This window comes from Panicum virgatum, chromosome 2N, assembly GCF_016808335.1.
Source record: "Panicum virgatum strain AP13 chromosome 2N, P.virgatum_v5, whole genome shotgun sequence".
NCBI lineage: Eukaryota > Viridiplantae > Streptophyta > Magnoliopsida > Poales > Poaceae > Panicum > Panicum virgatum.
In genome coordinates this window covers 45,313,021-45,336,464 of record NC_053146.1, presented here as the reverse complement: position 1 = coordinate 45,336,464, position 23,444 = coordinate 45,313,021, and the positions used below count along the sequence as shown (strand labels likewise).

The following is a 23,444-nucleotide window of genomic DNA, read 5'->3' as shown; positions in this document are numbered from 1 at the left end:
AAATAGGACTTTTGTGCTAATTCGACAGTGTAAACTAAAGCTTTTCCATTTTAATCTTAGATAGGTGCAACAGCTAGGACCACAGACGAAGCTAAGATAGAATGGACCATGGTGCGCTCTCCATTGAGAATGAAACAAAGGTCATCTCAGAGGGTATTACGACGAGAAAGTTTCTTACATGACACTAGAAAAGTTGCTTATTTCTTCCTTGGTTCTCAAAACTTTTTCTCTTCCCTATTTGACCATAAATCCAAATTTGGTTCCCTATTTGGTACTACCATCTATTTTAATACTCCCTCCATCCAAGTATGATAGATATATTTTCATATGGCACAATGACCAAGGGCACCAAGTGTGCTTATCAATCTCATAAATACAACATAGATTTTTTGTTGGTCCTACAATGTTTTAACTGGAAACTCCTCGTTTCAAGTGCTATTTATTGCCACAACTCATGCCAATAGCAAATATAGCTATCATTTTTGAACATTTGAAGTTTTGAAATATAACTATCAAAAGTGGATGGAGGGAGTAGTTCATAGTGTTAAGTCAGGTGTGAAAAGATCATTTTGCATGATGCATATCGATAAGTAGAATCGTTCCGGTGTTACTTTATCTCGCGAAAGATGCATATTGATCTTTGCATGATTCCTAGCAGGAGCCGTTCATTCCCTCTTGAAACTCTGGAACTTATTTTGTTTTTGTTTTTGGTCTCTTATATGTTCTCTAGACAACTCTCGTTTTGTTGCGGTTTGGTAGTAACGATCCTACTGGGCCATTATGCTTCAGTTAAGCCCCGTACGTCTATGCGCATCGTGCACTCTCCAGCCCAGAACTTGTTTAGGCCTACCGCTGAAAGTCATCCATATGCACCCGAACCGGCGTTGAAGCCCATCCAAATAGATCCAAACTATTTTCACATGCAAAACCAAATCATTCCTTTGTTGTAAGCCCACTCCCACCAAATGTAAGCCCAGTTAGAACAAGTTGTAGCCATAAAAACCGGTTGCACACTGGTCCATTAGCAGCAGCATGACTGCAGATATTTTTCCCAACGAGGACACAACACATTTATAGTACATCATAATAACATTTCATTTCATACACCCTACTCCCTCCATTCTAAAATAAATGTTTCTCTAGAAAATTCTAGACAAATTACTAGTAGTGGAAAATGCTCTATAGCAGTTGTGATTGAAAACCACGGTATTTATTTGGTTCCCTATATCCTCAATAAATCCAAACACATTGAAAACAGAAAATTAATATCTACTTAAATATTTGGTTGGTTCCATACTTTTCTCTATACAATCTTATTATTTGATATTTCTTTAATTAGATGAACTTAATTTAGTACAATCTAAAAGAACACTTTTTGCGGAACAGTCAGGCCATCAGAGATATCTGTGATCCATCGACCATCAGTGAGTGCCGTGCTTGTGCCACGGTTCGCGACTTGGAACAACACATACATGCAGACAGCGCGCGCGCGCACACATACACACACTGCAACATCTCAGACGTCGCGCCAATAAACATAGAGCTCGGATTGGTGACACCCAAAGATGGCTCCGGGGCTCAAGCGTGCGCAGTGTGTGACGGTGCGACAGACTTGCCGAAGCAGGAGCTCGACACGGCGCAGTTGGCGAAGCAGGCGATGGGCACCTTGCTGAGCACGCACGTGACCGCGCACGTGATCAGGCAGGTCTGGCACGCCGCCGGGCAGATGTCGCCCACATCGCCGCCGCCGCCGCGGCGCTGCCGCCCCATCAGGAGGCCCAGCTCCTCGGCGAGACCGTGCTCCACGTGCTCCCGCACCAGCCGCTCGCCGGCCGCGGCCCGCTCCTGGTGGTCATCATCACGCGACGGCGGTGGCGCCGACGCGAGGGCCGGCCGCGCCAGGTCCGACCCGACGCACAGGAGCAGCGTGCAGGCGGCGGCCAGCTTCAGAGCAGAGGAAGAGGCCATCGCAAATTCGCAGCTAGCTGCTGCTGCTGCTGCTCTCGGTTGCAGTTAGATGGCGCCAATGGTTTTTGATTACTACTATGTATGTTAGATGCGGCATGCAGCAGGAAGGCTTTGCTATTTATAGGGAGCAAATGGATCTTGCACGAATGCAGGAGACTGAAGCTGCTTGCTGGGATCTTTGGAAGATGATGAAATATTCTTAATTACTGGATGGGTTGCTGATCTTGTGCATGGAGGCAAGGGATCCAAATTATGCACGGTTCCACCAAACTGCAACAGCCAAAGCGTACAAGGCTTCTGCAAGTACTACGAGGACGTCTAGACAAAAGGGGAATCAAGGACGCAGACAACCATGTCAAGCGTGCTTGTGTGAAATAACGTCGATTGACATGGCTTCTCACAAACGCGTCCTCTGATCTGATGGACGCGTTCAATCCCACCTCTGGCAAGTTGCCACTGATCACAGCAAGACTTAAGAAGGAAACCGTACGCCAGATAAAACTCAATCCACCCTGGTACAGGTTCATCATCACGGGGTACTAGTAACCGGTCAGGTGCAAGCAAGTAGTTAAGTACAGTGGATGAGTGAACTCTGACGCTACCAATATGTACCGGCTGAAGAGTGTCAGCTAGAATTTTGTGTCCGTATATTGCTACACACACGCAAGAATTCTGCAACAAGCAATGCACAAATAACTCGTGCATCCTTACAAACAGGAGTGCACAATGCATACTGCTCATGCTTTACTACTTGTTAAGTCGAAACCAAAAACACCCCCCTGCTGTGCGCTGGTAATATAAAGAGGGTACGATACATATTGATGCCATACAATTGTATGTTCCAGGCCCTCCTTGCTACCCCCGAAACTGTAATGACACATTGATACAGAGAATCTAAAGCAGAACATTCCTAACCAACATGACGATGCAAAATTAAACAAAAGCAAAATTTTCAGTCAAGTCTAGGAATTTTTCAGACAAGGAGGGCTTCAGTGTTCTACATGAACTCCAACTCACAATATCAACTCAGAACCGCCAATCAATTACTAGTCGACCAAAGCTGCAATTTCTTGCAGCTGATCAAACCAATTCAAGGAAATACAACAAAATGCCTTTTCTTGCGTTTCTGTTATATACTGGATTTAACTAATGCATAAGTAAAAAAATTAGATAATATGAGAATATACCATAAAAGCATTCCTGTGAATTGATCAATAATCAATATCAAGATGCAGGATTGTAAGGATCACTTCAGCACATGAACTCTTGCAGTTCAGCAAGATCATAAAGGATGGAATGTGGTAGTTGCTTCCACTACCAAGGAGATGACAGTCTACTTAGATATAAGCTGAAGCTATGTACAGAGTTTGCACGGTACACCTTTCTCTAGCTCTTGCAATTATTGCAAAAGTGAATGTTCTTGTCCATTGGGGCCGCACAGTGGTAACAGAAGTACTGCTTACACCTTAAAAAACAGAACAAAGTATGTGTTAGTGACATGATGGAGACTAAACCAATACCAGCAACAACATTTAACATGTCTGGTGTTTAGAGAACCTGCAATGTAAAATTGATGCAGCTCCTAATTCAAACAAGCCAACAACAAAAACACTTGATAGAAGGTGGTATAAAGCCCATAGCTTGATAGGAAATAACACTTTACCCAACACAGATCCCCATCACATTTGGCAAGCTACTGGCTGCTAGAAGTTGGTTTTCATGACAAATACAACCTTAGTTTCACTTAAATGACCTACTCATGGCATTTCCAAACATGACAAATGAGAAGCAGTCGAATATTCCATCCCTTCAATACATAATAGTGAGGAATATACTTTGCTAGTCTTACAGCAAAATATAGGGCGTGAATAGAAGCTAATGATGTTTTTTCCTAATTCCTATAATAAGTTTAAACATCATTTGGTTTCCCTCATTTTCAGCATCCATGGCTGTACAAATATACATAATGAATAGTTTTAATCATTCTCTGAAGTGATGGACAAAATAAATTGTTTCCTCACAATGATGAGAGTACATACAATAATTCCCTATGAGAGCAGCTATGAAACAGTAAAAGCAAAATATGCTCTTTGGGAAAGAAAGTCAGCAATCAAACAAGCTCCTAGCTTTGTCATTGTACTACACATAAATAGTAATCAAAGATGCCTGTTGCCTAGCTCCACTATGACAACCTGAAAAGCGCTACACATATTTCAGACCGTGTAATTATGACCATCCTTCACTAAGTACAGAACATCAGCTAACGTTAGTGTCACTACCATATAGATGAGTAAGGAAAAGCAGAAGATGTTCAAAAAAGTTAGATTTGACGTGTCTAAAAGTGAAGGGAGATGGTATTCTATTCCATAAGAGTGGTAATTTCTTTCACTCCTTTGTTGTCAGACTTCCTCATCTCCTTTTTGTGTACATAAATAGTAAATCAAATTTTGCCAACTTGTAACACTACTCGGCTCTTCGCACTATTTTCATACTACATTACTGTAGTCATAGAAAGGAATCTGAACTGCAACATACCTGCACTTTATTAGTAAGCACCCAGACCTTCTGGAGACATACATCTTGCACTTGGGGCACCTCTGCCATTTCTTCTTGTCAGCGAGCTTCTTAAGCATCAGATCATCCTCCCCCTTCTCATCATCCCCAAGGTTCCTGAACGCCTTGCATTTGATCCCATCGTGCCATGGCACACGGCAGCGAGCACAGAACAGTCGGTGGCAGTGTGGGCATTCTGTTTCCCTGATCTTCACTGTGGCATCATTGATCAATAACGCCGAGCAATCCTTGAACGGGCAGTACAACTTATCATCCCCCAGCATGTTCTCGCACAGCGCGACGTTCCACCGGTCAAACAGTTCAGGCGGGACGATATCCCGGCACAGATCCATCTCGACCACGCCCTCCTCGCACCCGGGGTCAGGGCACCCGACCACGGCCACGTTCTCGGCGATCTTCCCGGCGACGTACCTCCCGACGCAGCTGTTGCAGAACGCGTGGGCGCAGTGGCTCACAACAAACTTCTCCGAAACCTCAACCATCTCAAAGCAGATGGCACAGTTGAAGCGGCTGCGCTTGGAGCGCTTCTTCCTGCGGCCCCTCGGGCCGTCTTCCACATTGCATCAGATCAGATGGTTTAGGGCAGTACCAAGTGAATCGCATGCATCTAGGTATCAAGTGTGAAGAATTAAGATTCATCCGACGGTGAACAGGTACCTTCCGAAGAAATCTGGCGCTTCCCCTTCCGGTCGGGAGGGGGTTCTCGAGGGTTGGAGACGCCGGTGGGGCGAGAAGAGGAGGGGGGCGCGGATGAGGAGGCGGTGGCGGTGGCGGCCGGGGCCCGGGAAGGGTCGAGGGAGAGGAGGATGGCCTCCTGGATCTCGATCTCCTCGGGGCTGTACGACTGGGCGAAGTAGGCGTGCGCTTGTCCGTCCTCCTCGTCGGAGGAGATGTAGATGGGGACGTACGGGTCGCCGTCGGCGGCGGCGGCCTCCATGGCTGGCAAGGGGTCGGGCTCCGCTTGAGCCTTGTGGGCGGCACTACGGCAGGCAGTTCGGGTGATCTCTCTGCTCAGGTGTGAGTTTGATGTGGGGCCGGTTCGTCAACAACGGCAAGAATAGACGCGTGGACGAGCAGGATTGACCCGAGAATGAAGAGCCTGCCCAGAAGGCCAGAACAACGTTGGACGGTGAGGATTTGCGATGATTTTATTAAAAAAATTGCTATACCACACTCGACTGAATTTTTTATTTTTTTGCTATACCACACTTTGACTGAAAATTCCTTCTCCCACTTTCGAAATCCTTTCCCATCTCCTCCTCCCCCTTTCTTCTCTACCTCCCACAAAGCTTTTTTTACAAGGTGATTGATTACCTGGTTTTTTACATGACTAGCCCATTAAAAACAAGTTTGTTTTGATTGGTTTCCTGCACCAGGGATTAGACCACACCTATAGTATGCAAAATAACAAAAGTACCTGCACGACCTCAATCTATCTGAAGATGGAAAAAGAAACCAGGTGAAAAAAATGACCTAAGATCCCAAGGTCCAAGGTCCAAGAGCCAAGAAAAGTGATTCATAAGTCCAAGGTCCTAGGATGCTAAAGGAGGGTGGACCTACGAGCAGGGGCGGACTTGCGACTAGGGCCATCTGGGTCGTGACGGTGTGACCCTAGTCGTGACCCAGTAAAAACTCGATAACACCTTCAGTTTTAGGCAGTGGCGGAGCCAGGGGGTGCAGGGGGTGCTCAAGCCCCCCTACCACCTTGGCTTCCATGGAAGCCCCCCCTACAAATTTTGTGGAGGAAGAAGAAGGAAGGAGAAAATTTTGAGGAGGAAGAAGAAGGAATGAGAGGAGGGAGGAGGAAGAAGGAAAGGAGAGCCCCCCTAGCTCTGGATCCTGGCTCCACCGCTGGTTTTAGGCTTAAAATGAGATGTTAGTAGAGCAAAACCACTCCCAGCAGGCAGTAGCCGAGCAGCGCACGGCCGCACGGGCACAGCAAGCATGCGATATTGAAGATGGTTCTTGGTATTCTTGCTATGAAGATGGTTCAAACTAATAGGTATACAACCTTTGCATTGGTTTATCGTCTCATTGAGTTAGCTTTGATTTTACGGGTTGCAACTGCCACAGTGGAAAGGGCATTCTCAGCTATGAAAATTATCAAGATTGATACGCAGAATAAGATGGGGGGATGAGTGGTTGAATTATAGGATGACATGCTATATTGAACGAGATGTATTTGCAAGCATAACAAATGATGACATCTTACAATATTTTCAGGAATTGAAGTCTTGTCTAAAGAAGTTGCCTAAACTGTCCAGTACCAGTTCTTTTGATCTGTTACATTCAAATTATCTAAGAAATCTTACCTGTTTTGTTTTGTCATATTTTTATTTACATTTCCATCTTGTCCATGTCTAGGTGTTACTGATGAGGAAATGCAAGATGTGACCGCGAATGCACCAAATCATGATTAGGTATTTATTTTTATATGTTCTCTTATGTTCTTATTTTTTGTATTGCACTATAGAAATTTCTCAATTTGAAACTAGACTCGCTATTACTTTATAGTTCGTTATCATGTCATATATACGGTATTTTTTTGGCCGCCGCTAAATTTTAGCCCTAGCCTTGACCAAAAGCTGGATTTGCCACTACCTAAGTGGACCTTGGACCCTAGGGAATAGGGATGGGCAACAGGACCTGATCGCCGATGGGGATTTCATCCATTAGAAGATGTAATTGGGGTTTATTTAATCCCGACGGGGAGCTTAACAGGATAAATATTGTCCCCGCCAGGTGAAGTGGGGGTGGACGTTCCCCATCTCCCCGCCCCGTTCCCCGTCGTTGATCAGTACATGCACGGAAGCATGGCAAAAAGAAGCCCAGGTAATATAGTAGCCCAAGGACAATTAATAGAAGTCCTCTAATTCCTAACCCTAGCATCCAGCCGGCCCCTCCGATCTCTCGCAACCTCAGTGACCTGCACCCGTGGCCCCCTTTGACTCCACTTGCCTGCTCTCCTCAGTCGTCGCTCTTCTCCTTTTGTTCCCCAGCCCCGCGCGCCGCTCCTCTAAGAGCATCTCCAACAGTTCTCCACTAATCCTTTCCTAATAACTAGTATTGAGAGATGTCTCCCAATCCAACTTCCTTATTGGGAGAGTCACAACTCTCTCTTTATTTAGGGAGAGTGGGGGTGGATTATTGGGTTGTCCCAATAATTATTGGGAAAAGGGAAAGGTTTTAGGGAACTGCGGAGCACTATTTTCTTATCTACTCTCCCAATATAGTAGTTGAATTGGAGATTGGGGAACTACTGGAGATGCTCCCTCTATCTTAGCGCCATGCGCCGACGTCTTCGGTCGGCCACCGCTGGATCCCACCAAGACAAGCAAGGGTGAGGTCATCAGCGATGGATCTAAGGACCAAGTGAAGACTCCACTACCGTATCGAAGGACCTAGTAGGGGTTGCTCCATCTCCACCTATGAGGTCGTGAAGAAGAGCACTCCACCGTTGTCCACCACATCCATTGCCGCTGCATGAAGGAAGCTCCGACAAAGAAGGCTACCGGGGATTTATGTGTTGATTTGTATGATATTTTAGGGATTTGTATATATGTCAGGGACGGGGCACCCGTCGGGTATCTAATCCCTTTTCGGGGACTGGGATGGGAAAATCCTCCCCCGCCAGTGGGGATGAGGATTGTAATAAGGAATTTTGGTGTGTCGGGGAGCGGAACGTTCTGTAGGTCCCCACGCAGGGATAAACCGTTGCCATCCATACTGGGGAAGAGCCATCCTAGGACCGGTGGACAGAGAAGATGTTTCAAATAAAATAAGGAGTCTGATGTGGTCATGTGGATGCTGCATCCTATATGCAGTACCCACCATCCCCATAAAAATGCTATCGTCAGAGCAAATATTAACAGGCTGTAAGCAAGCTGAATGCTGAGGTGGCAAAGAGAGAAGAGAGAGAGAGAGAGAGGGGGGGGGGGAGAGATAGGGTTATTTAACTATTTGCCATTCTTACGGATTGTACCTGCTCGTCGTTTGCCATCCTTAGAATGGAACCTATTTTTTGCCACTATCCTCTACTCGAAGATAATATTTTACCAATTCAGAGATTTTTTCGGTACACTTCCTATACAAATTGCACCCCCGAAGGGGACCTTTCCAGTATAGCGTCGCGTCGGTCACTGTCGCTGGAAGGTCTCCCCTTGGGAGCCTTCCAGTGGCTTTTTCCATCTAGCTTTGGAAAAGTGTCCACAGTCTGTGCCTTCTTGTCCGATAATGCTCAAGTCTTTTACTGCTCTTGCCAGGGAATGTAGGGTTCTCGGTTATTGAGGTCGGTTAATAGCTGTTATCCTGGGGGGATGATTGTAGATAGGTTCTTATGGCACCGAGCTCTACGTCATCCAGACGAAGAGAAATCCAATGATCGGTTTCTTGAATAGAAACAACCAATGTTGCATCATCGGGTTCACATACTACTTTAAGTTATTGATTCATGACCAATCTTTTTGGAAAAACCAATCTGTAAGGCCTCAAATCGTTGATTTATCGACTTTTCTTTATATCCACTGAATGAAATCTATTTTCACAACAGTTAAATGGCCCAAAAAGGGCCTTGTTCTAGCAAGCTCTCTATCGCGAGTTTGGATAGGTCCTAAGGTGTTTGTACCTAGAGTTGGAAAACGCTCTGATCACTTAATAAATAGAGCTAAAGGCCCTGTTGGGGGGTTCTAGATCAATCCCTTTTATTTTGTATTTCACCTGCCAATCCTATAATTTTAGAGGTGACCAAAGGCACCACTAAAATAGATGATCCAAGTATCCGACCTAAGGGAGGAATTCCTATTAATAACAACCATCCCTCCGGGATGCCACTTCCATCCCTTCGGGATGCCTCTCTCATCCCTCATCAGAGGGATGCCTCTCTCCATCCCTTCGGGATGCCCCTTTCAAGACCAAGAACATAGAATCTCTAGTAGAATACTAGAGTTCTATGATTCGGGTTTTGTACTATAAGAGGGAAAGCATAGAACTATCCCCCCCTCCGGGGCAAGGGCTCGGCTCCCTCTGCTATGCTGCCACGAAAGGTATAGGAAAGTGGTCAATTCTTTTGACTCGGCCTTTCATGGCAGCAGATCGAGCTAGAACCCCGAATGAAATAACTACCTAATAATCCCAAAGCAACTCCCCTAGCGAGGGGAGGTAGGAGGGTGGCCCTTTCATAGGCGGAATTGTATTATAAACCTCAGAGCCCCCTTGAGGGGGTTTGGGGGTGGGCGGTAGTTATTCCATTGCGTTAAGTAGTAGGTTGATAAACATCGAAGATCCAAATACACCGACGTGGCGCGCCGGATCGAGCCAGGTCACATTGCCAGCGTGTAAGGTGCATGCGAAATGACCCCCGTGCCCCTACCTTTACCAGTACATGGTGCTCCTCCTTCTATCTTTATGATCCTTACTTTTCTACGCCACAAGCACGCACGACAGTAGCTTGCCGGAGCTTCGCTGGAACAATGCTCCCGGGCTCCGTTCCTAAAGTTGAGGGCATGGGGATAGAGAGAGGAGGGTGAGGGGATTTTATTCTAGTGACTCCAAGCATGGGAAGCGGAAGTTGATTCCGGGGGCCGCGACAGTCATGGCTATGGCAACCCGGAGCTCGTGAGGAGCTCTACTTGAGCACAGAAAGGGAGGGGCGCAGACTGGGGCTAGTAGGGGAGGGTGTGTGGGTGCTCACCTCGAAAGGAATTCGACCAAGATGGCCTGGTAGGGGAGATCGATGGACAGACTGTTCCACGAAGAATAGAGGAGGATGAAATTGGAACGAGGAGGGAGATGAGCGGCGGAGTGGGGCGGCTCAGCGAGCTTGAGATGGCAAAGGAGGACTGCTCGAGGTGACTTTTGTAGGGGGTGGGGCAAAGCTATGCCAACGCTAGCTTGCTCGCCTTCAATGGCGAAGCTGTGGTCGAGCGGGAAGCATGCAGTCATTGGTGGCGGCGTTGAGGCGTCGGTAACGTTGAGAGCGCGAGCTACAAGGCAGCACACCCGGTGAGGATGACTGCAGTAGCGCAGGTGCGGTAGGAACATCGTGGTGGCAGCACGATGATGGTTGTGGCAGCCTACGGTCACATCGCGGGGCTGGCGTGTCATGTGTCCGTCCCGTGCGCGAGCATGGGCAGGGGCCCTGGCTTGGGAAGCATTGACATGGTGATTGATGAGGACACCACGAGTACGTCTACACCAGCAGCACCTTCTCTAGCGTCTCCAGATGCACCTCCACCCCAGGCGCCACCTTCTGGGCCAATCACTCGGGCCCGTGCAAGAGAATTGAACTTCGTCATGCTACTGAAGAATGAAGGCCCAGAAGAATAGAAGCTGGCCCAACAGAGGCCCTTGTGTGGGCGCCTAGGGTTGCGCCCTCCCCCTTTGCCCTGGACACCAGGGGCGGCGCCCATCTCCTGGCCGCCCTTCCCTAGGGGCTGCGCCCCTCTCCCTCTATTTATAGAGAAGTTTCTTTTCAATTCAGACTTGAGTTTTGTTTACATCTAGCTTTAGCTACTCTGGAACACGCGCAAAACAGCGCTGTCCTCGTGTATTCAGAACTCCACCTTCGAGAGATAATCAGATTGCTCGCATCCTTTTCTTGTTCGTTCTTCGATTGCGGACAGGAAACGATCTTCGTGATCAGGCTGATCTTGCATCAACAAGGTCGGTAACCACATGGAGTTGGTTCAGCGATTGCATTGGCGCTTCGGGTTCACTCGTCGTAGTCGGATCGTGAGGGTCTTCTTCCGCCAAGTCGAATTTATCCCTACTCACCGAAAGATCGGGCACTCCGGCTCTATCAGTGATGCTGCTGAAAATGTGGGGGGCAGCTGCCTACATGTGCCGCCCACGCCCCAGAGCCATCGAGTGATCACGAAAGAAGAAGACGGAGGTGGAAGAAGATGTGTGGGTCCCATTGGTCATAGAGATAGAAGAAGAAGGAGCACCATGTACTGGTACAAGGTAGGGGCACATGGTCATTTCGCGTGCGCCTAACACACTGGCAAGGTGACCAGGCTTGATCCAGCATGCCACGTCGGTGAAATTGTCAAAACATTACCTTCGGGTAGAGGACGGTGGCAAAAAAATCAGGTTCCATTCTAAGGATGGCAAACGAGCATGTAGGTGCAATCCGTAAGAATGACAAATAGTTAAATAACCTAGAGAAACAGATTGTAAGCTTAAAGTCAGCTTCGACTAAGAACCAAAAAAGTTTGTGAGAGACAAAAGTGGGCAATATATAATGATGAAGGGCTAACTATTGTTGGAAAAATAGACAACTGTAAGTTTAAATTCCGAACCAGATTAATCATGATGAGAATAAGACCTAGTATGCAATACTCTAACATACTAGACAGTATGAACAACATAAACATGATCTCAGAAAATATGATTATGAATTAGATCTGATCACAAAATATGTAATGAATGGAAATTGCTGGGAAGACAAATGGCGCAGACGGGACAAAAAACGGTCCTCCGAACGGAGAGCAGCAACCGGCGTTCAGACGACGGTACACCGCAGTAGCCGACTTGGACGGAGGATGAGCCATGGGGAAGATCTCGAGCAGCGAGGAGAGGCAAAACCTTAACTTAATATATAGGAGAGCCCATGAACCGAGTTGCGATCGGTTCCGAACAATTAGGAAACCGAATAGTCTTCCATATCTCGTTAACTTAAAGGCCAAGTAACCAAAAACAAAAAATAGCAAAAGGAAGTAGTGCCTCCGCAAGGCGAGGGGCTAGATTTCAACGGACCATTCACGCGGACGTTGTGCGCCCATGCCCTTCGCCCCGCCCCGCCCCGCCCCGCCCCGCGAGGCGAGCACGCGTGTGTGGAGCTCTCCTTCTCTCCCCACACACATAGCTTAGAGAGGTGAAGACTACCTCCATATTCCACTAGCAAGGTAGGACTAAAGGGTTGCACACTAGCTCACTTCCTCATGCACACACATGGGCCTTTGAGATCTATTTAGAATTTATGAAATCTTTCATGGGCCAAGCCCAAAATTCCATCAATCTCCCACCAGATCTCAGAATACCCATCAAAGATTTTGCATGTTTCTCTCTATTGTTTATATACCTGCGTTTCAGCAAGGACCGTTAAGTTGAACTCTTGCATAGAGCTTCAAGCTACAATCATCCACAACTTGAACAATGAACTAAGATTGAATTACAAGTTTTGTACGAACAAGATTCACTCAAAGACCGAACCAGTACATGGCAGCCAGTAGCCTGCTCCACGAATGGAGCATATACATCGTACTCCCTGCTCTCTTCATGAGTTTACTTGAGATTACCCAAATCTCATAGACTGCGACATTTAACAATCAGACTCATATAGTTGTGTTCTTTCAAGAATGTTCTATAGGATAGCAACTTTGCTCATCAGAGCCAACAGAAACGCATTAAGGCGTATAGCCAACCTGCCTTACAGCAACTGAGAGTATTGGATCTTCACTCAGAGAGGGTCTAATCATTACTCTCCTCAGTCGACTGATAGCTTGTTCTTCCCAGGTCCTAATTCATGGGATCTCCGATCATATAGGTTGGGTTACCACTGTGGCAACTCATACGGGTCTCATACCCATCTCCCTTGATGCACTATCTATGACATTTCGTGATGATCCTTTTGTAAAGGGATCTGCCAGGTTTTTGTTTGTTTGAATATAAGTCACACTTACCACTTCAGAGTTTCTCAACTTCCTGACATACTTCAATCGTCTTTTAGCATATCTTGTTGACTTTGCATTATCCTTAGCACTGTCCACTTTGAATATTAGTGTTTGATTGTCATAGTTCATAAGGATAGCTGGCACACGTTTCTCAACCACAGTCAAGTCCATCAAGAGCTCACGGAGCCACTCTGCCTCAACAGTGATTGTATCCAAAGCAGTAAGTTCTGCTTCCATGCATGTCAAAATGGTCTGTTTGCAAGAGCTCCATGATATCACACCACCTCCAAGGGTAAACACATACCCACTCGTGGCATGAAGCTCATCAGCATCAGAAATCCAGTTCGAATCACTATATTCTCAAGCATAGCAGGGTGCCCATAATAGTGAATCCCATAACTCATAGTACCTACTGGATAATGCACCCTTTCAAGTGCATGCGAATGATCAGTACCCGGGTTTGACATGAACTGGCTCAATTTTCTCATAGCAAAAGATATGTCAGGTCTCGTTGTGCTAGCTAAGTACATGAGTGAACCAATAATCTGCGAATATCTCAGTTGATCAATGGCAATTTTCCTATTCTTTCTAAGCATCACATTGGGGTCATAAGGTGTTGGAGAAGGCTTGCTGTTGATGTAGCCAAAGTGGCTCAAGACCTTTTCCACATAATGAGATTGTGATAGAGTAATCCCATTATCATCCTTAATAAGCTTGATGTTCTTAATAACATCAGCTTCTCCCAAATCCTTCATATCAAAGCTCTTTGATAGAAAGGACTTGACCTCATTGATCACATCAATGTTTGTGCCAAAGATCAGTATGTTGTCCACATATAAGCATAATGTAACTCCTCCACCCCTACCATAGCGATAGTACACACATCTATCTGCATCATTAATGGCAAAGCCCGCAGAAGTTAAAGTTTTATTGAACTTCTCATGCCATTGCTTAGGAGCTTGTTTCAGGCCATACAAGATTTCAAAAGCTTACACACCTTATTTTCTTAACCCTTCACTACAAATCTATCGGGCTGATCCATGTAGATCTCCTCATCCAACTCTCCATTTAAAAAAGCTATCTTAACATCCATCTGATGAATGATAAGACCATATGAGGCAGCCAAGTAAAGTAGTGCTCGAATCATGGTCAATCTAGCGACATGTGAGTAAGTATCAAAGAAATCTTAGTCTTCCTTTTATGTGTAGCCATTGGCAACAACTCGAGCCTTGTACTTGTCAATAGTACCATCAGTCCTAAGCTTCTTCTTGAATATCCACTTACAACCCACTGATTTGCAACCATAGGGTCGTTCGGTGAGATCCCATGTCCCATTAGAAAGAATTGAGTCCATCTCACTTTGGACAACTTCTTTCCAATCATCTGCATCTGGAGATGCATATGCCTCGGCAATAGACGTGGGAGTATTGTCCACAAGGTACATAGTGAAATCATCACCAAAGAATTTTGCAACCCTTTGTCTTTTGCTCCTTCTAGGAGCTTCACTGTCATCCTTCTCTAAGATATACTCATGCTCATTGGATTGTTCAGAAGACTCAATAGGTGCAGCTAGTTGAGGAGTTATCTATATCAAAAATCTAGAATTGTTATGCATATATTTTAATGGAAAAATATTCTAAAAAATTACATCACGAGATTCTATAATAGTATCAACATGCATATCAGGTACCTCAGATTTAACTACTAAAAATCTATAAGTAATGCTCCTCTGAGCATATCCTAGAAAAACACAATCCACTGTCTTCGGCCCTAACTTGCGTTTCTTTGGAACAGTCATATTAACTTTCGCTAAGCATCCCCAAGTGCGCAGACAAGAAAGTGATGGTTTTCTCCCATTCCACATCTCATATAGAGTTTGATCTTGATTCTTACTTGTGACTTTATTCAGGACATTACATGAAGTCAATACAGCGTACCCCCACCATGCCTTAGAAAGACCAGCCGTGTCTAACATGGAGTTGACCAAGTTAGTCACCGTGCGGCATTTCCTCTCAGCAATCCCGTTTGATTCCGGAGAATAGGGAGGTGTCCTCTCATTAATAATTCCATGCTCTTCACAGAATTTATTAAATATTTTAGGAAAATACTCGCCACCACGATCTAACCTTAGGCACTTGATTTTTCTCAAGTTGATTCTCAACTTCAACTTTATAGATTTTAAAGTAGTCTAACGCTTAGTCCTTACTTCGAAACAAATAAACATAGCAAAATCTAGTCGCATCATCAATCAACGTCATGAATTATCTCTCTCTCCACCCTTTGTCAACACACCACTCATCTCACATAGATCAGAATGTATGAGTTCTAGAGGTGCCAATGTCTCCCCTCAGCTGCCTTGTGAGGCTTTCAAGGTTGCTTTGATTGCACATAGCTATGACACTTAGAACCTTTGGCAATTGCGAATTTTGGAATTAAACACATGCTAGAAAGCCGAGACATCAAACCAAAATTAATGTGACACAAACGTGAATGCCAAACACTACATCATCGCTAACGTTGCCACAAATATGATTCACAGACTTACTATAGAATTTAGCAAGAGAGAAGCGGAACAAACCTCCGCAATCATAACCTTTACCAACAAATTGTCCATGTATATCGACACGACAAATTTATTGGACTCTAACACTACCTTAAACCTGTCCTTGCATAGGACTGACCCGCTGACCAGATTTTTGTTGATAGTAGGGACATGCGGCACGTTCCTCAGCTGCACGATCTTTTCCAAAGTAAACTTTAGATCTACCGTGCCAAGACCATGAACAGAAGCATGTGACCCGTTCCCCATCAGCACGAAGGAATCCCGAACGGTCTGGTAAGAACAAAACATGGAGATGTCAGCACACACATGAACATTAGCACCCGTATTAAGACACCAACTCATGGATTGAAAAACTGAAAGAACAATAGGTAAATTACCGTACCCATCTCCAGTGTTGCCCATAGTCACCATGTTGACATCTTTTGACTCATTAGCCTTCTTGGAGAAGTGTCCAAGCTTACCACAAGCATAGCACTTTTCCAAAGCTTTGTTCTTCTTCTTCTTGAAGGTAGTGGTCTTTTTAGGCTTGTTGTTCCCTTTGTTCTTGCCACGTGGGAACTTCTGGACCATGTTGGCGCTGGACTGGCCTTGATCTCCTTTCTCAGGCACATCCTTTTTTCAAGGTTGCTCCTCAACATCAAGAGTTGCTATCTGGTTTTCAACTGATATTTTCTGTCTCTTGTGTTTCAGAGTTGTGGCAAAATTCCTCTACGAGGAAGGCAACTTTGCAATGATGCAACCAGCCACGAACTTGTCCGGAATAGGACACTTAAGAAGGTCAAGATCCTTGACAATGCGCTGCACGTCATGCGCCTATTCCACCACATAACGATTTTGTTCACTATCATGTAGTCATGGGAAACTCTCCATGACGTACAGTTCATTGCCTGCATCTGTTGCATCATACTTAGCAACTAGAGCATCCCACAACGCCTTCGCCTCTATCTCTTCAATATACACACGAACCAAGCCGTCAGACATATTACTAATGATACATCCCACAAAAAGATTATTGACATCGTTGTACTTCGTCTGCTCTTCAACAGTAAGTACACCCTTAGGCTTGCCTTGTCTCGTGCCCCAGATGTGCATAGCAATAAACCAGAGGCAAACCTTTAGTTTCCAGATCTTAAAGTTCACACTACAACACATATGACCTTCCGTGACGAATATCACACCAGAAAAATTTTATGGCCTCAGTGACTCAGCAAAACCAGTCATTGTTAAATCAATAGATTGGCTATAATCAGGTTTTTAGATTGTTGAAAAAACAGACAACTGTAAGTTTAAATTCTGAACTAGATTAAACATGACAAGAATAAAACATAGCATGCAATACTCTAACATACTAGACTGTACGAACAACATGAACATGATCTCAGAAAACATGATTATGAACTGGATCTGATCACAGAATACATATTGAGCGGAAGCCACCAGGAAGACGAACGGCGTAGACAGGACAAAGATGGTCCTCCGAATGGAGCACAACAACTGGCATTGCAGACGACGATACGCTGCAGCAGCTGATTTGGATCGAGGACGAGTCGTGGTGAAGATCTCAAGCAGTCGCGCCCAGCACTTCCCAAAAACATAATTTGCCCTCTCCCGGTGCTGGATCGCAAGAGCAAATGATTCTGGAGACCCGCTCTCCCATTCGCCGGTCTCCAGAATCATTCGCCGGTCCACGCCGGCGTTCGGGATGGAGCAAGCTACAAAGGCGGTGTAGCAGCGAGGAGAGGCAAATCTCTAACTTGATTAGAACGTGTTCTGGTGGAGGTCGATAGGTCGAATGTATAGGAGAGCCCATGACCCAAGTCGTGATTGATTCTGAACAATTAGGAAACCGATTAGGCTCCCATATCTTGTTAACTTAAAGGCCAAGTAACCAAAAACAAAAGGAAGCAGTGCCTCCCACAAGGCGAGGGGCCGGATTTCGGCGAACCATTCACGTGAACGTCGTGCGCCCGCACCCTTCGCCATGCCATGCCATGCCCCGCCCCGGCGAAGTGAGCGAGCGTGTGTGGATCTCTCATTCTCTCCCCACACATATAGCTTGGAGAAGTGAAGACAACCTCCATATTTATATTGGTCATACTTCACTACAAATAGCAAGGTGGGACTAAAAGATTCCACACTAGCTCACTTCCTAATGCACACACATGAGCTTTTTGAGATTTTTTGAAATTTCTGAAATCTTTCATGGGCCAAACCGAAAATTCCATCAAGTATGCTTAGAGGTAGGCTGTAAGGATCCTTGCAGCCTGCAGCCGGCTGTATTATTGATCTTGCTTTTATGGAGGCAGTATACACCCACTACTTACAGATTTGATGAAGGAAGGAGAAATGGTGGGAAGCAAGCTGTGGATGGGAGAAGTGTGGAGTGCCCTGTTCGTCTTCATGCCCGGATGTTCGGTGATGTAACTTCCCGAGCGGGTCGACCGGTCCTAAGTCCTAACAGATGTTCAATGATCTGATGGCCTCGTGGCAACATGATACCGACTCTGGCATTTATAATACATGCATTCACACCTAAGGTGGTTCATGCTTCCCGAGCCACCCCAAGATGCATATATAAGGGGGGATTTGATCTCAGAAGCTCTTAAGGGAAAAATGCTCACACAAAACACATCATATATAAGAGCAAACTAATAACATGACTATCATGCATGAGCTTATAACGACACAAATCGTAAGGAGTTTTGCACGCATCAAGCAAACTGACAGCATGACTGTAAAAGGAATGGAATCATATGGATTGGTCCAGCTAAGGTGGTTGCTAAGGTGGTGTTTGGTTGGTCATCCATCATGTAGGTGTACCATCACTATTGGAAACCGATTTTTCCTGGTGGGTGTCCAATTTTCCTTTGTGTTTCTTTGAGCGTGCACAGGAAAATTCATACTTTCTTATCGGTTTTGTAAGAACACATAGGGAAATGACTGAACCTACAGGGAAATTCGCATTTCCATGTCAGGCATGAAAGAACACACAGGGAAATAACTGGAACTGACAGGGAAAGTTTAATATAACTTTGATTCAATTTGCTTGTGCACAAATTTAATTTTCTATAAATTTTGTATAATGATATTTATATTTTAAATTATCAGGTATTCATATCTCAAAAAATTGGCTTGAGTTGTAAGAAATTATGTGAGAGATGCACCCTTTTATGAGAAATGTATAGACAACTTTATTAAAAACATTTAATTTTTATGTCAATCTTAAGAACAAAAAATATATTGCCATATCATTTTGTAGAATTTTCTAACCCAATTTAGATACTATTGTAATTATTATGTGGTAATATGGAAATAGAAGTTTGAATTATCCCTAGAAGATAATTCAATTTTTCATATATCTCCAAGACATGTGCTATAATAGAACATATGAGCCTGAATATAATTTTTGTGCAACTTTTTATATCTTATTATATACACATATAGTTCAATTTGGAATTAATTTTGATAGCCATATAGAAAATCATTTAACATATAGAAAAGAGTAAATCAATTTTTAAAAATTTCAAATTTCAATAAGACAACTTATAAATAGTTTATTATACATAGAAAATATATTAATTTGTACAATACAATTATTTTTATATGATACTTTATAATGGTGAAATAAAAAAAGAAAATGTTGGGAAGAAATGAAAATAGAGATAATTCCCCACGAGCCATTGCAAAAGATCGAAATTCCTCATGTACCATCTCTCTAGTGGCCTCCACTTTCTTGCGATCTTGTTCACGCAGTAGTACCCCCTATCTCTCTGGTGGCCTCCACTTTCTTGCGATCTTGTTCATGCAGTAGCACCCCCCCCCAATTTCTGCAGTAGTAAATCAGATTTATACAAGATATCAATTGGTGAGGAAGGAAACTTTTTCTCGACCGCCATCTTGTTTCTGTTAGTCCAGAGCGCCTAGGCAATAGCAACAAAATGAAAGAATTTTAAGTCATAATCACTACAACCCATAGTTAACCAAACCCCCAAGAAATCCACCATGTTAGCTAACGCCCTATCCCAACCTAAGGCCTCTTTGTCCCGTGTACGTATAGAGTCACTTAGGCATGACTGAAGATCCAAGTTTTCATGGATTGAGGCATTTGCTACCTGAGTAGATTAGCTATCGTTAAGAGAAGACAACAAGTGCAAAAGTAAGTAGTTGATGTTGCGACAAAGAGAAGGCGCGTTGCACATAAAGTAGTAGGTGAAGTGTTGCTCTGGATGGTAATTCCCATCGAGACACGTACACAGATAAGTAGTCGGCACGTTGGCCAATCTTGTGGAAAATAAATTAGAGAAAGGTATAAGTCACTTAGCTTGATGGACAATTTGTTGATGAAGCCAACTACCTAGAGTCGATCCAACTACCGTTGATGCTAGATAATGACCCATTTTAAGCATCATTTCGAGACAAAAATCATGAGAATTAAAGACTCATGCCTATATATTCATCCAAAAAGGGTCATTTCAGTGTTTCCCCTTTGAAATTTTGCTATATCGGAATTTGGGCAGAAATGCAGGTAAAATAGGCTCCAAGCTCCAAGCTACAAAACTCGACTAGTCAGAGCATGCTGATTAGCCTCGCATGGATCAGAGCAAACCTTCAGCTCCTGCATGAGCGTATAAAAGATGAGTGTCAACATTAGTGGTAGGAGTTATTACTAACAAGTTCTACAAAGTGTTGGTAAATATTTGTATGCAGGTTGCTTATGCTTGGGAATGAGAAGAAAGCACAACCCATGAGCATGAACATATCATCAATCCAAGGCTACACTCTCTTGGTGAATCAGGCATGAGCACAAGGATCAAAGGGCCCACCAGAGCATGCAACCAACATAGCTTTGAGCTAAGCCACCAGGAACCGACCTAAGGGCCCACTTACTAGCCCCTGACCAAAGGTGGTGTCCAAAGGCAGTGGCCACTGGTCGGCGGACCACACTAGTTGGCCAAACAGGCCCTAGCCCCCTCTCCAGCTTACATGTGGCAGCCCCTGGTGAACTTCTGAAGTCGGTTTCGAGCACGCCAAGCTTACTCTCATCCGAGACACCCCTGGTTCCCCCCTATAAATATAAAGGGAGGGGTGGAAATGGAGACATCCCACATTCACTCTCATCTTGAGTTTTCACTTCTTCACTTGAGCTTTAGGCTCATCCTTGAGGTGTAGTGCTTCCTAGGTAGATAGGGATAGAGTGAGGGGGAGTCGAGGAGGTGCCGGTTGGCCCCCAACAGTCTTCTACAGCTTGTACCTCAACAGATGCTTATCAATCATAGTAAGTGTTCGTGATATTCTTTGTGCTTTAGTTTCTTAGTGAAGTAGTGCTAGTTCCCTAGTTGTTTACAGGATTGATTGTTCACTAGTATTAGTGGATGCCTCTAGAGTAGGACTTCTAATAAAGATGGATAATCCCGATCGACTCTAGAGTTATTAGAAGACAGTGTAGACGTGGTGTCTAGACTAGACTCTACCCTTCGATTGTTGTGATATCCCACGGTTTGTAGAGGTAGCCTGCAGGTCGTGACAACCCTGTTCTGTGCCATCGTAATCCTCCATGTTCGATGTATGACAGTAGCCTTATTTTCAGAGCTTCTAGTATTATCCAGGTGAGCCTGATAGCCCGAAGTAAACAACTAGTTAGTGCTATCTTACCTTTGATTCTGAGCCTTAGAAATCTTCTCTACCCCTTACCTCTTCGGTAGTGTGGTGTCCTTGGATGAATTCGGGCCTTATATAATATACTTACATTCCTCAGTGAATACGATACCCTGGAATACTCCCGAGTGAAAGCTTCGACGATATTCATGCGCTTGCAGTTTCTATTCGTGATGCTTCAAAACATCAACAACTACTAGTTGACCATGCGGAATTCATCACCGAGTAATTTAAGACTCATCCCCAATAAGTTTGTTGTCAATACGAGTAGTTGGGGTCGACGACAGCGCATCAATATTGCGGCGCGAGCTGAAGTTGAGTCGAGTAGTTGAGATCGTAGTTGTTCATTCAATGATTTGATCTCGAATTCAACGAATTGATCTGAGGTTCATATGTGCGGAGTGGCAATCCGCCATGTTGAGTGGATTGATCTTGATGAATAGGTCCTTTATGCTCACTCGATGATCTCGACGATGGGCCCCACGGTGGCGCCGGCTATTTGTGTTTTCATCTACCAACCTACCGAGGGACACCCTGAGGTAGGAGATTGTTTGGTGGGGGTTCGCTAAACCTGGAGCTTGTTGGTAAAAGCAAGGACATAAGACACACGGATTTAGACAGGTTCGGGCAGCCATAGTAGCATAATATCCTATGTCCTATTTGGGGTATTGTATATTGCACCATGCGCTTGGGTGTTGTGTTTCTCTGTTCAGTTTGTTGATACCCTTGCCCTCCTTTATATATCCTAGAGAGCAGGTTACTAGTTAGTTATAAGGTGGGAGTCTTAGTAGGATTATAGGGTAGAGTCCTAGTAGGATTAAAGAGAAATCGTAGTAGGAGTCCGACTTCTTCTTTCCTTGCGGGTAGCTTCCTTGTAGGTACCTCGGGATCTATCCCTGACAAAGATCCTTTCTTGGTGCCAAGGACCTATTGTGAGTTATGTACCTCCACTCTTCTAGTCCCAATGACATTTAAAGATGCACACATACATAGGCCTCACAGGGGAAAAAGTCAATTAATCGCCATGCTATATCAAATCCAACCAAAACCAAGCATGTATCAACAACGAATAATTGAGAATATGGGAGCAAGGCAACATGAAAGACTGAGCGGCATGATTAGGAGCACCTCGCTGTTGTTATATGACATCACCACCTCCCCATCCCCATCCCCATCCCCATCCCCATTCGTCATTCTAGATCTCACTAATCTACATGTGAAAGCCAGAGGGTAGAGGCCAATGGTGGGCAGTGAGATCAGGAGCAAGGATGAGCTATGAAGTGATGCCCAGCAAAGGCACAAGGTTCTTCATATTTTCCTGAGATGAAAAAGGATGGGGTTCCCATCCCAGCAGGCAACAGATACCATCTCTAATTTCCATCCCCCCCTGACCATTTCCCATTTCTTCAAGCAAATCTGAAACCAACCCTAAAGTGGTGGAGGCAAAAATATTACCAAAATTAGGGTATCCTTTTCCTCAACCATTTCTTTATTATCTCATTTTGCATTAAGGATTATCCATTGGAATTCCCATTTCCAAGGGCCCCGTACAAGCCAGCCATGAAACCTTTTAGCCCAATATGCTGCGACTCCTCCATGCAACTCCTCCACCGCGGTTGTAGGCCACTTTGTACGGTGCAACTCCTCAACATGCTAGTGAGATGAAAAGGGGCTGGCGGGCTGGTTGGAGAATGGTGTGCACGAGATCTGGGGGCGGCACGGCAGGGGGAGGGTGCATGCTAGGTTTGGTAGGAGGCTTAGGTGATATTGATGTAGAGGTGGAGGTGGTGATTTGGGGCAGAAGGGTGCAAAGACGGTGATTTTGGGAGAGGGAGTGTGTGGCGGTGTCTTGAGGATGGGCGTGGGAAGTGTGGTAGGAAACTTTTGAGCTAGGGTTTGGTGGCGTGGACTCTAGCCGTTTTTTGTGAAAATTTGAGTGCGAGTGGGCTGGCCACAATGTGCCTGGGGAAACAAGATCTAGCCTACATATAATGACCAATCCTTGGACCTAA

The 23,444-nt window shown here is 44.9% G+C and overlaps 2 protein-coding genes across 2 annotated transcripts; both read right to left on the bottom strand.

The window, feature by feature from the left end:
* Positions 1–1,021: 1,021 nt before the first annotated feature.
* LOC120660682 lies at positions 1,022–2,060 on the bottom strand. Its single transcript, XM_039939297.1, has one exon. The coding sequence runs from the start codon at positions 1,966–1,968 to the stop codon at positions 1,579–1,581; it is 390 nt and encodes a 129-aa protein (XP_039795231.1). The 5' UTR covers positions 1,969–2,060; the 3' UTR covers positions 1,022–1,578.
* A 1,055-nt stretch (positions 2,061–3,115) lies between these two features.
* Positions 3,116–5,602, bottom strand: LOC120660681 (probable E3 ubiquitin-protein ligase RNF144A-B). Its single transcript, XM_039939296.1, has 3 exons — positions 5,200–5,602; positions 4,504–5,092; positions 3,116–3,433 (listed from the first exon to the last, which is right to left on the bottom strand). Exons 1-3 carry the CDS (start codon positions 5,477–5,479, stop codon positions 3,355–3,357), a joined length of 948 nt encoding a protein of 315 aa, XP_039795230.1. The 5' UTR covers positions 5,480–5,602; the 3' UTR covers positions 3,116–3,354.
* Between the last annotated feature and the right edge of the window lie 17,842 nt (positions 5,603–23,444).

Excerpts from the sequence above, each read along its gene's own strand:
- LOC120660682 (XM_039939297.1), bottom strand. The coding sequence starts at position 1,968 with ATGGCCTCTTCCTCTGCTCTGAAGCTGGCCGCCGCCTGCACGCTGCTC.
- LOC120660681 (XM_039939296.1), bottom strand. The coding sequence starts at position 5,479 with ATGGAGGCCGCCGCCGCCGACGGCGACCCGTACGTCCCCATCTACATC. Across the intron at positions 5,093-5,199 it reads GCGCCAGATTTCTTCGGAAG|ACGGCCCGAGGGGCCGCAGG; the intron begins GTACCTGTTCAC and ends GCAATGTGGAAG. Across the intron at positions 3,434-4,503 it reads TGCTTACTAATAAAGTGCAG|GTGTAAGCAGTACTTCTGTT; the intron begins GTATGTTGCAGT and ends CTGTTTTTTAAG.